Source organism: Bombyx mandarina, chromosome 22, assembly GCF_030267445.1.
Source record: "Bombyx mandarina strain Sakado chromosome 22, ASM3026744v2".
Classification (NCBI taxonomy): domain Eukaryota; kingdom Metazoa; phylum Arthropoda; class Insecta; order Lepidoptera; family Bombycidae; genus Bombyx; species Bombyx mandarina.
The window spans coordinates 7139176-7153259 of NC_143228.1; the positions used below are offsets into that span (position 1 = coordinate 7139176).

General features: G+C 35.7%; 1 protein-coding gene across 3 annotated transcripts; it reads right to left on the reverse strand.

The window, feature by feature from the left end:
• Window positions 1–3273: 3273 nt before the first annotated feature.
• bora (aurora kinase A activator-like protein bora) lies at window positions 3274–12106 on the reverse strand. Of its 3 annotated transcripts, none has more exons than XM_089736853.1 (8): window positions 11608–12106; window positions 11377–11536; window positions 10909–11045; window positions 10041–10126; window positions 8215–8403; window positions 6763–7005; window positions 4998–5286; window positions 3274–4404 (listed from the first exon to the last, which is right to left on the reverse strand). In XM_089736853.1, exons 2-8 carry the CDS (start codon window positions 11532–11534, stop codon window positions 3554–3556), a joined length of 1953 nt encoding a protein of 650 aa, XP_089592979.1. In that variant the 5' UTR covers window positions 11535–11536; window positions 11608–12106; the 3' UTR covers window positions 3274–3553. The 3 variants fall into 3 exon arrangements, with proteins under 3 accessions (XP_089592979.1, XP_028038575.2, XP_028038576.2); XM_028182774.2 differs by having other exon boundaries at window positions 11377–11541; window positions 11608–11831; XM_028182775.2 differs by having other exon boundaries at window positions 10041–10120; window positions 11377–11541; window positions 11608–11822.
• Window positions 12107–14084: the final 1978 nt, after the last annotated feature.

Below are 14084 nucleotides of genomic sequence, written 5' to 3' on the forward strand. Positions count from 1 at the left end.
GCGAAGTAAGAACTTCTTTATATACACTCTGTTGATGCACCTCGCGTACTTTCAATTGAGTGTCGCTACCAAACAGATCCAGCTTCTAGTTCGCAGACGTTCCGGGATGCGGCGATAACAGGGGTTACGACGTTATCGTTCCACTACTAATTTGTTAAAAAACAATTGACGCACGAGCAGTCTGGTCGACTGTTAATCAGTAGGTACTTACATTACCTACTATTAATATACAATGACATTGCCTATAGTTTCGTTTAATGGATTTATATTTAATAATGAAGCTGTGTTAGTTCCAAAAATACTGATCTATGATTGGCTTCTTACCGATACGATTCATTGAAGTCCTAGACTAGTACTTAATGTAAATATTTTAAAGCATGCCTCGAAATGTAATTTGTGTATAATTTTCTTTTTTTATTAGATTTTAATCTAATATTAATCCGACAATCCAGCAATTAATCCGACTATGAAATTCTTAGATCCTAGCCTACGTCTATAAGCCTACAGACCTTGTCTACAAGGTCTAATGAGCACAAAATACCCCAAATAAGACGGGGCTGATTTATCCTTGACTTTGCGACTCCATGTTACATTATTATGGATATTATGTCGCCTCGTCCTAGTGTAGCATAGATAATATGGGATGGTATCATGATCAAAAGTTAAGGTATAAGCAATTTTAGATGACGGAGTAAGTTTTGAGATAAAAGTAAAATAAAATATAAAAATGAAAATAATTATGAAACAAATGAGTTAAAGGAAAAAAAATATGGTAAACACATCTTACTTGGACTTTGGAACCGTTATTGACAGTTTCTTCTAATTAAAGATATAATTATTGAGCAAACATTGTAATCAACAAGCTGATTACAGCTGGAATACACGAAGTGCCCAAAAATAGATTTATTTAATTAATTTCAATGGTCGTTTTTAACGGGAGGAAAATGCTTTTGTCCTCACACGCTGGGGGCAACGGGCGGGGTACGTCGGAGTTGAAACAATTAAAATCTCCTGTTACTCAACGGCGTCGAAGCGTCGCCAGAGATAAAACTCGGTCGGGGCAAAGGAGGTGATGCGATGCGTTTAGCTCGCTTTTCTTATTACCTTATCACACGGGATACCTTACGTATGGGTCTATGAAGTCCGCTCCGGCAGGGTTCCAGCTTGTGCCCCCCGAAACCACGCTGGGTTTGAACCAGCGTGAGTTGGAGAACAGTACGTCACTCCATTGTCTAAAGGTGTATGTATGCAGAGCGCTCACAAGAGGTCATATATTATGTCATTATAACGAGACTAAAAAAACTGGTCGTAATGGTTTTTGGGTAATGATTGAGTAGGATGCAAAGTATTGTGATTTCAAGTGACAGATTTCGATCGATATAATAGGGGTTATAGTATGAAATTGCCGTTTTATTGTAATAGGTGCTTCGAATTGACATAGAACCTTCATGGTTTGAGATTTTTGAGTGAAACTTTTTCAAATGGGACCTAAGAGGTTCTTCTTTTAAAAAATGTGCAATATTCAATTATCGATTTTCAGTTGTTTTTTTTATTCAGTTTAGACAAGAAAAATGGATACTTCGAAAATTCGAGTGATTTTGGATTGGAGTTCCGACGCGGAACTAGCGCTGTAGAAACAGCTCGCAATATCAATATTGCGTTTGGAGGGGACTGCTAATGAACGCACCGTGCAATTTTGGTTTAAACACTTTTGTAATGGAAATTTTGATTTCAAGAACGAACCACGTGGAAGACCGCCCACACATGTGAATAACAATGAATTGAAAGAGATGGTGGAAGCCGATCCGAGCCAAACTACCCAGGAATTAGCAGCATGGTTTAACGTTACCTTACCAACAATATTGACTCATTTGCGTCAAATCAATAAAATAAAATAAAATGAAAAATGGGTGCCTCATGATTTGACTGATATGCAGAAAGAAATGCGTGTTGAAACTTGTGTTGCCTTATTGAATCGATACAGAAATGAAGGAATATTGGATCGAATTGCGACTGTTGATGAAAAGTGATTCTTTACGATAACCGTAAGCATAAAATGCAATGGCTGACTCCAGGTCAAACGCCGCAACAGTGTCCTAAAGCAAAGCTTACCAATAAAAAAGTAATGGTAACTGTTTGGTGGTCTCAGCATGGTTTTTATTCACTATAGCTTTCTCTGATCTGGTCAAGCAATAACGGCAGATGCCTACTGTGCCGAACTCCGAACAATGATAGCAAAACTTGCAGTGAAACAGCATGAATAGATCCTCACCATTATTGCTCCATGATAACGCGAGACTGCAATTAGAAACCATTCGTCACCCTCCGTATTCCTTGCTTCAACGGACTACCATTTTTTTTCGTGATTTGGACAATTTTCTACGCGATAAAAAGCTCTCTTCCCAGGAGGCAGTACAAAATGCTTTCACACAGTTTGTAAAATCTAAATCACCAGAGTTCTATCGCAAAGGCATAAATGACCTTCCTATTTTGATTAAATAATTATGTTAAATGAAAAAAAAAACGAATTTCAGTTATTCAGTACAAATCGACAATTTCATAGTTTAACCCCTAATATACTGCTTCTTAGAACCATCGTAAAACGCGCGTAAGAAGTTATACTACTTTATTTTTATTAAATTTATTCCTTTTTTTTATTTAAGTTTTACTCAATTTAAAAAAAAACGATTAAACAACTTCCTCAAACACGCATATTGGACATCCCTTTTGTTGACATCGTATAAATTCGGTAATTCTCGGTACGGTTCGGAAAGGGATGTCCAATATGCTATGGAATGGAATGGGCTATGGAATGAGCTCCCCTCCACGGTGTTTCCCGAGCGCTATGACATGTCCTTCTTCAAACGAGGCTTATGGAGAGTATTAAGCGGTAGGCAGCGGCTTGGCTCTGCCCCTGGCATTGCTGAAGTCCATGGGCGACGGTAACCACTCACCATCAGGTGGGCCGTATGCCGTCTGCCTACAAAGGCAATAAAAAAAATAAAAAAAAGTTCACCTGTGGCTATATTCAGACTCGCCAAGTTACGTCGGTCGTATTGTAATGAGCGATTTAGTGGGCAACTTCATTCTGTTAATTTTGTGTCACGGTGCGCGTGCATCGTAAAATTTCACTCTCATCAATTTTTCATAACGCGTCTAAAGAAGTATAACTTCAAAAACAATTTAAACGCGTAGATAGTTCGAATTGAATAACTCTGTAGCAAAGCACTTCTCACTTCATGTGAATTGACTTAAAAATTAGGATAGTCGAGATTATTTCTTATTCCATCTTTATTGGACTATACTTGACTCAAGTAACACACAAACTCAAGTAAAAAAAAAACAATAATAATAATTTCATGCAAAATTATCGAATTACCTTAAACAGTCAGCTCATTTTAGAAAATTATTTCAACATAATTATATAAATTCATCCAATAATAAACAATGGATAAACGTCAAAAACAGACAATTATTGGCTAAATAAAACAATACGAGTAGAAAACTTCAAATATTCACTATAAATTATACTATAAAAATAAAAGTTTTAATGTTAAGAATGAAGTCTCCGAGATTTGTTTTTGGATGGAGTCGACGAGAAATTGCAGTTGAACGTCATATCGTCGGTGAATATATCCGACATGGACATTGTATCTTTATTGCACGACTGAACCAGAAACCGATCGAAGTCGTCTGCGGTGCCCTCCTTATTAGCCAGTTTCATTTCTGTTTCTTCAACGTTCGAGAACTTTTTAACCGAATTCTCATTACCGGGATAGAACTGTATACTGTCCGCGGAGTTCTCGTCTTTGAAACCACTGTCGACCCTCATCCAATGGACGTTAGAGATTTCCTTCAAAGCATTATTCGTTACATTACTCTTTGATATATTAGTTACAGTCAGTTCTGATGGTTTTATGGCACTTTCGTAATAACTAGTACTAGCGTAAAAAGTATTCTCGTTGAATCCGCTGTCGACTCTCTTAAAGCTGGTCGAGCAGTCGTCGCCGACTTTGGTGACGTCATTGGTCGCGCGTCCGTATTGAGATACGTTTTCAGTCAGAAATTTGAGATCAACATTATTAAAGTCTATCTTCTTGTGCTCCATACTGAGCAGATTGTCGGAGCCGTCCAAACTATTATCTAGAGACATGTGCAGAGGGCTCGCGGACGCCGGCACACGAATCTTACTGATTTCATGAGCACGATAGCTTTTGCACTTCCCTTTAATTGGCGTATCATCTAATATATTATTAATATTAATATTGTGTATCCTAGTGGAAGACTGAATTTCGTTTGTTTGTAATTTAATGCATCCGTCTCTGACCGCCTGTTGCGCGTTTGTTTCTTCGACGATAGACCACGTGGCCTGCGCGTCCGGATGTGAACTGGACTCCGAATCCGCTGCAAAAACATTTTAAATAACTTTAATATTCCTAATATTAAATTCAATTTGTTGTCAACATTTAAAATATTATAGAATTTGCGTAATCACTGGTGGTAGGACCTCTTGTGAGTCCACACGGGTAAATACCAACGCCCTGCCTATTTCTGCCGTGAAGCAATAATGTGTTTCGGTTTGAAGGGTGGGGCAGCCGTTGTAACTAATCTGAGACCTTAGAACTTATATCTCAAGGTGGGTGGCGGCTTTTACGTTGTAGATGTCTATGGGCTCCGGTAACCACTTACCACCAGGTGGGCTGTGAGCTCATCATCATCATCATCTCAGCCTGTCTGCTGTCCACTGCTGAACATAGGCCTCTCCAACTGATGTTCAGTGCGGCCAGTCCGTTGCCACCTGCATCCAACTGTGTGCGCTCGTCCACCCATAAAGGCAATAAATTAAAAAAAAAAATTCATCATCACTCAATTTTATATTAAGTATCGAGAATTAATTATGGGAATTCAGCTTTATTGTTCGAAAATTTTCTATCTCGTTTTATGTGAGGGATTAATTATTTGACTTCATTTTAAATTGTCAATAGCATAAAGCTTACCTTGTGACTGATCGTGTGCTGACTCTTCAAAGCTTATATCCATACTGAAGTCTAGTTTCTGTACTGACCGACTCCTGTGTAGGCTCGACATACTTAAACTACGTTTTTCCGAAAACGACAATGAAGATTTCCGGCTGCGAGGCGGAGACTCTTTTAGTGACGCACTCCTCTTTATTTTGTTAGGTGTAATCTTACAAAAACACGGTCCCTTCTCTTCGCTGCGCGGGTCCGAGATGCAATCCAGGCATGTAGCCATCGCTTCGGATTCCGGAGAAGTAAAGTTGTTTTTCTAGAAAAATGCAAAAAAGTATTTGCAAGATTTATTTTGAGTTATTATTACACCAACTTCTTCGTCCTTAAACGAACATACAGTAAAAGCTCTTTATTCGCGGGGTCCTCATCATCATGATGATGGTGTTGTTCCTTTAAAAATCTGCGAATACAGAAACCGTGAATATGGAATGGTAATTTACATAGGTTAATATTAAGTTAATATTAAGGGATCATACGGAGGGATCATAAGGGGGATACGTTCTTAGGAGACAAAATATACGCATATAAAGCGCGTCGTCGTCTACATATGCCTAATGTTACTACATTCGCAGTATAAGTTCGTAGTTTAGAATTAGAATTAGTTTGAATCTTGTACATTAAATGAAATTTAAATTTTTAAATTAAACCATTTACGGTTGCTTGCGCATGCGCCGTTACGTCATCGCCGGGTATTACTAGATGTAACCGCACGCGACGCCCAAGCGCCACCTCGCTATTTCACCAAAATCAGTCTTTAATTAATCAATAACACCTCCTCCTTTTTAGCATAGTTGTATTAAGATCTATTTTACTTTTATATTACACGCGTTTGCAAAGGAAATTCGGTTGGATACCTACATATTCGAATCCTTTTTACCAATGGGTATGTACCGATTAGATACAGCGAATAAATAAACCTTTAGCTGCGAATATAGGAATTGGGTCGAATTTTTTTTAACTCAAGAATAGTGAAAACGCGAATGAAGGATGCGCGAATAAGGAGCTTTTACTGTACTCGACTTTGTTTGTTGTGGTAGTCCACCTGGTGTCAAGATGTTGTTTAAACATAGACAGGCATGTGGTCACTTGCTTGCCTGAGACGTGAGGTCAAACTCAGTTGTTGTATAACGGCTGTCCTACTCTTCAAACTGGAATACATAATTGATGTAGATTCAGTGCTTCCTTAATTTATACCAAATGAGTACTTGGGTTTTTTAAGTTCATGTACTTCTTCTTCTTCTTCCCAGTCGTACACTCTTGACAGAGTGGTCGTGTTCATGCATCAGTCGAATCCTGCGATACCGCTGCTCTCGCGATGCGACGCCATGTGGCACGATGTTTCGCAGAGTGAAAGCAATCATTTATACTTGAGTGAGTAACAGATTTTATGAAGCCGGTTCATCGTGTTGGAGATCGTCCGCGAGATCTTTTGCCCTCGACTTTCATATAGCGGGATTCATTTATATAGGTAGTCAATAACTATATATATCTTGGGTCCACTATCATCAACGCTGAAGGCTGCGAAGATGAGATCCGAAGACGTTGCGCCGTGACTAGAACCTCAGTTGAGGGACTAACAAAGGTTTGGAGAGCACAACAACCAAAAACACAAAAGTTCGTTCAATGAGATGCCTGGTCTTTCCAATCTTTCTGTATGGGGCTGAGACGTGGACGCTGAGGATGCAAGACCGTCATGTACTTATATAGATGAGATTATTTTTTAGCTATATACCTCTTCGTCGCTGGAAGCCACTTTGGTGACTGGAGAAATCGAAGCAGACGCCAAAGAAGACGATGTAGCAGACCTTTGATCATTGCGTATCGGTGTTTGGAATCCGATAGGACTGAAGCACGTCTCGCCAAAGTCGACGACGTCCAATATTTTATTACGAAAAGGTTTCCTTTGTGCCGAAGAACTCTTCTTTAATGGAGTTCCAAACGTTCTCTTCATACCCTTCGTGACTAAGTCACGACTCTGTAAAAAATACAGAATGCTAACTTTAGTAAATTTTAATAAATTTCACTGTTTAAGTAAGTATAAAAACATTAATGTAAAAGTTTGAACCTTAAACAAGTAAGAATAAGCAATTATTAAGAATGTTACTGTATATAAAAATAATGATTTTATTTCTAAGCACCATCACAAATAACAAAATTAAATGTTTAGGTTTAGACGTTCATAGCAACGGAATGTAGCGAGTATATGTGTGTATTTCATATGCTTATTTTGTAAAAACTACAAATTTAAATATTGATGATGGCTTGTTAATAATATTTTCATTTTTAATTATTTTTTAGAAAAGTAAGTATGTATATTAACTAATAATAAATAAAAGATGATTAAATAAAAGATGATTAAATAAAAGCCGCTAGTTCTTTAAGTAAACAGTCGTAGCTTGTTATAAGCACACATAGGTTATTATATCCCTAAGTTTCAGCCCAAATATTTCAAACATCTTCCTGAATGTTTATATTATATTTTTCCCTACCTATTCGCTGGTAGCCTAAGGGGCTATTACAACTACGACTCGGGTACCTGAGCTCACGGGCTCAAGCTGAGAGAATTTGCTAACACTAGCTAGAGCTTGCTAGAGCAAGAGCAGTGCTTCATAGAATCTGAATCGCGACCCACCGAGAAGATCCGTCGAGAAACTCAGTGGGCTGTGTCTATGGATTAGTTCGCTCGCCGAACTCTTCGTCGTAATCGACGAGTTCGACAAGGGCGGAGACCAGTGCTTGAGTGACCTATAAGACACTGTTGTAATAAGCATCTGTCTCTCATTAATCTAACACAGTGACTGGTATGGTGGCGGTTACTCAGTTAACATTATTTCATTATTTATTGTATAAGTTCTTATATTAATTTTAATTTTATATTAGTAGTTAACAATTTTAATTTTAATAATTTTGACTTGGTTTCATTTTTGTTTATTTTTGTTTTTAGTCATTCTGATAAATTGTAATTTTAATTTTATTGTATTTTGATTTAGATGTTATGTAATTGTATGTGACATTTTATGGGATTAAGTTGCCTGAAATAAACGCATTTCATTTCATTTCATAAGCACCTTCATATCATTAAAAGAATTCACATTGTTTGATAACGGTAATGACATTTGGAGACATTAGGCAACTGATCATGATTTATTATTACTTCTTAAAATCAATTATCTAAAGCACTTACCAAATCAGGACTGAATATTATAGGCGTGTGTGCTTCGTAACTTGAAGGGGGCCGAGGTTCTGCATGTATTTCATCATCAGTCTGTTCTGAATCATAATGGTCCATGTCACTGTGCTCTTCGAAAAACAGTTTCCGACAAAGGGAACCGTTTGCTGTTACTTCATACTCATCTGACATGTTTGTTTGATCCTAAAATAATAATGTATTATTATTTTATTCAAATAATATGCACACCCCAGAATTTTCTTAGTAGTGTGTGTACAATTTGCAACATAATGTTTATGTCTTTTTAGGTATCCCTACAGCTTTATTTTTATGTGTTCTGGACAGAGGAACTTAGATATTTATTGTATACTGTATACAAGCTACTATTCAGAAAATTAGGGTATGCAAATCTGGAGACACTTGGGGAGGCCAAATCATTACTAGCATACTTTCATCAACCCAAAGCATTTTAATTATTCTGGAAATTTCTCTATTCATTTCCCTTGTATGTCTGAGCCCACTCATGATGACACTACCAGTAAGAATATTGCAAAGAAATCACAGTTTCCAGTCTGAAGGATAGGATACCCGTTAATACAATGCAACTGAGAGTAACATTCTATTCTGATGTCCATGTGCACTAATGACTCTGTGTATAACGTCAGGTAGGCTCATCTGCCCCTCGATGCAGTTTAAAACTACTTTAATGAATTAAAGTGAATTAAAACCACATTAGTTCTAGTGTATTCTTAATACAATTCACATGTTGACTAATGGAAGTTGCCGTTCTAATGTAGACTATGAGTTATAAGAAAGATGTAGATTGGCCCAAAACCAATGAGAAAAAGATAAACAAAAATATTAAAAGAAATATTTTAAATTTTATCAATTAATTATCAATTGCTTTAAAATTCAAAAATGAAAATAAATATAGAGACTATATTTATAATGCACAGGTATTTCAAATTAATCGCTTACTGGGAATTTTTACTGGTAGTTTGAACCATATTGAAGATGAAAAAATAATTTTAATAATAATTAAAATTACCGGCTTCTGCTGGTACTTTTGTTAGCTTAGTTTTAACAGAAGTTAAAACTTAGCGAACAATCTAGGAACAATTAATGAATAATGGCATGTGATTGAAAATTTATTCTCTACAATAATTCTAAGCAAAATATGAAATTGCTAATCCAAAGCCAAGTACTAGAATAAGGTCTTATTAAGTGATAATCACCCACAGAAATGTCAAAGAAACTTTGTAGTTATTAACTTAAACAATTTTTTTCTCTGCAAAATTTTACAACTTTCTGTAAGAAAAAAATTGTTGTCAGGAATCAGTATAAAATGCCTTCATACACTTAAAGAGTCCAGATCCCTGAATTATATTGCAAAGCCATAACCTCTTTGGAGATGGCAGAGGTGTACTGATCATGGTAAACATCATGGTAAACATGCACTCTCATTATATAGATATTGTGTTGTGTAAATTTAGACACTATTAAATACAGTTTTTTAACACCAAATGATTATTGTGTCACATAAATTACCTAGCCACAGGGCCTCATTGGAATTGAACAGAGCAACCGCAATCAATTCAAATAAATAAATATATATTTTTTTTATATTTCACAATTTCAACAATCAACTTCAAATATTTCTTTCAAAGATACCTGTTTATTTTATATAAAATTATTTATTGAAGAATACTTTTATTAAAATCAACATCATTCAATTGAAATTTTTGAGTAAAATAGGATACTAAAACTTTAACAATGAAATAATTTGAATTTATAAGTGTATAAGTGCAGAAAGGTTGTACCTTGGTAAAGGTTGTATTTACCTGTGTATAAGTGCAGAAAGGTTGTAGAATTTTTTCTATTTCTGGTGGTAGTTCCGGAGGGAGTGTGAGTATCGTTTGTGCTGAAACTATTTTAAAATAGATGACCGCATTTGATAGCACTATTATTAATATTTACTATTCCTTCATTTATGCATCCATGACTTCACCCACCCTGTGGAGTAGCCATGTGAACATACTCCAGACAGGTACAATTATTTTTGATTCTCTATTAATCACATCATTGTTTTTATAGCTTTTACCTCTAAGAAACTTTTTGTAATAAAATACAACTTCCAATATTTACAGTGGTAGCACATGTGAAGCCCTTATAGATCAGTACCAGATTCTGCCATTAACCAAACTAGCATTTCAGCTTGAAAAATTTGATACTCAAATGTTCTGAGACTTCAACCTTAAGCTTTTATGTGAGAGTAACTAACTATACACTCAAATCACCAGTTGCAATCTTAATTAATCAACATTTACAGTTAAACCTATAGTTTTTTATTGTCATTATATTGTTTCCAATGTCTCAAATACTTTACAATTTTTGTGATTATGGACAACAAAGGTATTATTTTTACAGAGACATAGGTCATAGTTAGCACAATATTCAAACCCTGATGAATTAAAATCAATGGACTAATCCCATAAAAGTAGTATTATATCTAATACTAATTACTACTAAAACTTGTTTATTATAAATTATCTAATTTTAGTTATGTCTATGATTCACAAAATCTAAAGAAAATATTACACTTGCAACCCAGTGGACCACGTGTCCACTAAGCAATACGGCCTAGTACGTAAAGCATTCAAATTATGTAAAAAACTAATAAATCAATTCAAAATCTGTTGAAATACAAACCATCTTTAGTAATGATTAATTTTTCTTTAATAAGGCTAGTTATTTGTATACTGGCTTCACAGGAAGTCTTTAATATAGGTTTATTCTTTTTTAATGATTCCATTGGACTAGGCATTACCATCTCCTGTGAGAAAAATCTAGAAAGTAAAATATTTAAATGTAATAGGATGACATGATGATATGCCATAATTTAGCACTATCATTGTGTAGTAGTAAGGCTTATCTAACACTTGGATCAATCTAGTTATTCAGTACAAGTTTTAATTATAGAAGTATTTCTATCTAGATGCTTAAACTCTTTGGATTTGTGAATATTACAATAATTGAATATATAAAAAAAAAAACAATCATTTGTCACACACTAATGATATGTTTTGTATTATTCAAAAATAAATGATTTAATTGAAATCAATGGTTTAACTATAAATTTTGTGTTACATAGATTTCTTCAAATATTTGTGGACTTACTTGTCAGTGGCCTCTTCGGCGATTCTCTCTAATGCTGGATCAGGTGACGGTTCAAATTGACTATTACAAGCAACAATCTCTGTAGGAACTAATGTGCATGCCTGATCGATGTCCCATCGGAAAGACCCGTTGCTCTTCTGCTTGTATATTTTGCACATTCCTGGACTAAGAATGGTAAAATTTGTATACATATAATTAGCACGCAAAACAATGAATATGACTTAGACTTACCTGCATATCGGTTTGTGTAAGCTTTCTATTAAAACTTTATCAAAAGGATTTCGAACTTTTCTGTGAGTAGGTGGAGGTGATGATTTATATTGATCATTTTTATCATTCATTTTTGAAAGTAACGTTGATTTGACCGATTAAAAAATGCAGTTTACGGTTTGACGGCTGAACATATTCTCTTTGAAAATTTCTTCTGGTTTGACCCGTCCATTGCACAAGCAAAGGGAACAGCGCCCATATACGTTAATTTAAAATAAAAAAATATTGACATCCAGCATGATGTGCCAAATGAACGAGAAGTTTTTTCGTTTCTTTTTTGCGCTAAATTAATTTCGATTCTTATATACCAATTTTTTATACGCGGTAATACCGAAATGGGGACAAATCAGTAAAAGTGAAACCTGTTTTTTTTTCTTACCCAAGCTCATGATCTTGAGAGATCATTTTAGCGTAACCTTATCTAGTAGGTGAACTCACGGGGCTCAAACCTAACGTCATTGCTAACACTAGCCCTAGCAAGATCAGTGCTTTACAGAATCTACCACCGGATCGAAAACGCGACCCACTGAGAAGATCCGGCGAGAAACTGAGTGTGCTGTGTGAGTGGGTTAATTTAATCGCCGAGCCCTTCATCGCAAGCGACAAGTTCGACGAGAACGATGACCGGTTCTTGGGATACCTAAAAGCACCGTTAGTGGATGGGAGGATCTGAAATGAAGTGTTTAGGGCGACGTTAACTGTTTAATATTCAGTTCGCAGTATCGGGAATGTGAAACCTGTAAGCTAATCATCAAGTTTTATTTGGAGCGTGACAAACTGGAAAACATGGTAAACTCTTGATACCTGTTGCACGATTCCAAGAGCGCATTTCTGTAGGCCTCAAATAGTATAGCAGCAGCAATAAATATAAACAAAAAAGTTTGGGCTAACTGGCACGGAACACACCATAATTTTTCTCCCTTTGTACTCTTTTGTTGATCGTCCATATTGTTGCATTCATCCCAACTTTATACATCCCTCTCTAGGTTTTAGAATAAAGTATAACCTTCTCAAAGGTAAGCTCTTTATCATTCTGTATGATACATCTGCTTTTTTTTGAATTGCTTAGATGGGTGGACGAGCTCACAGCCCACCTGGTGTGAAGTGGTTACTGGAGCCCATAGACATCTATAACCGTAAATGCGCCACCCACCTTGAGACATAAGTTCTAAGATCTCAGTATAGTTACAACGGCTGCCCCACCCTTCAAACCAAAACGCATTACTGCTTTACGGCAGAAATAAGCAGGGCGGTGGTACCTATCCGCGCGGACTCACAAAAGGTCCTACCACCAGTGATTCCGCAAATTATAATTTTGCGGGTTTGATTTTTATTACACACTATTATTCTTTCACCGTGGAAGTCAATCGTGAACATTTGTTGAGTACGTATTTCATTAGAAAAATTGGTACCCGTCTGAGATTCGAACATTTTCTTCCTATCCGATTTATTCGATTCTGATCCTTTAGACCACGACGACTTCATATTAGATATCCATGCTCCATATTAGATAGCCTTACTTGTTTTGATATTGCACTATTTGTTTGTACCGCAATTTGCCAAGAGATGACTCATGCTGTTACTAGCTATGAAAATATTATAACCATTATATTAAGATATTAAAACTATACATCTAGTGTTGGACAGTTAAATTTGAGGGGATTGGGTTCTGTAGCTTGATGAAGGGCTATTTAAAAAACACTCTGCTTCATGATTAATATAATTACATTGTAGATACTATGAACACTGTTACACCGTTTTAAAATTATTATCTTTATAAAACTTTTAGATGCTGCTCTGACCGTGTCTAGATGAGAAGTCCTTGCCTTCACTGACGAGAAGACAATCGTTTGATTTAAACATTTAAAAGCATTTCAATATTCCAAATCTGTAATCTTATATGTGTCAAGTGTTGCCTGCCATCACGTTTATATTCAAACTCCAACATCTAGGAAGAATACCATGATAGAATCTTCTCAAGCGTTTTGGAATCTGATTTAATTTGTTCGTATGCAAGTCGCAATTATTTTCAAAGATATTGCTTATAAAAACTGTTTCTGTATGTTATTATCGCATTTTTTATTACTTTAGTTACATACAGGAATTTGAATTCAGACAACAAGTATTTAACTTTATTACAAATTTCCAGGGTTATTATATTTATATTTATTAAACTCATCGTAATCGCGACCTATCTTATAAAAAATAGCAACTGACTTAACAGAGTTTTGGCGGAAACGTGAATATGCTTTGTTATTTGTATGATTTAGGTGATTAGTGTGTTTAGATTTAATAATTATAGATTATTGACTGTTTACCATATTTCAGAGAGTTGTTACACAAAATTAACTATATAGTGTGCGCATGTTTCCTTTGTCTGTTCAATGGACAAATTAAACAAAAGCTACATGACAGATATCTCATGTCAAGATTAATTT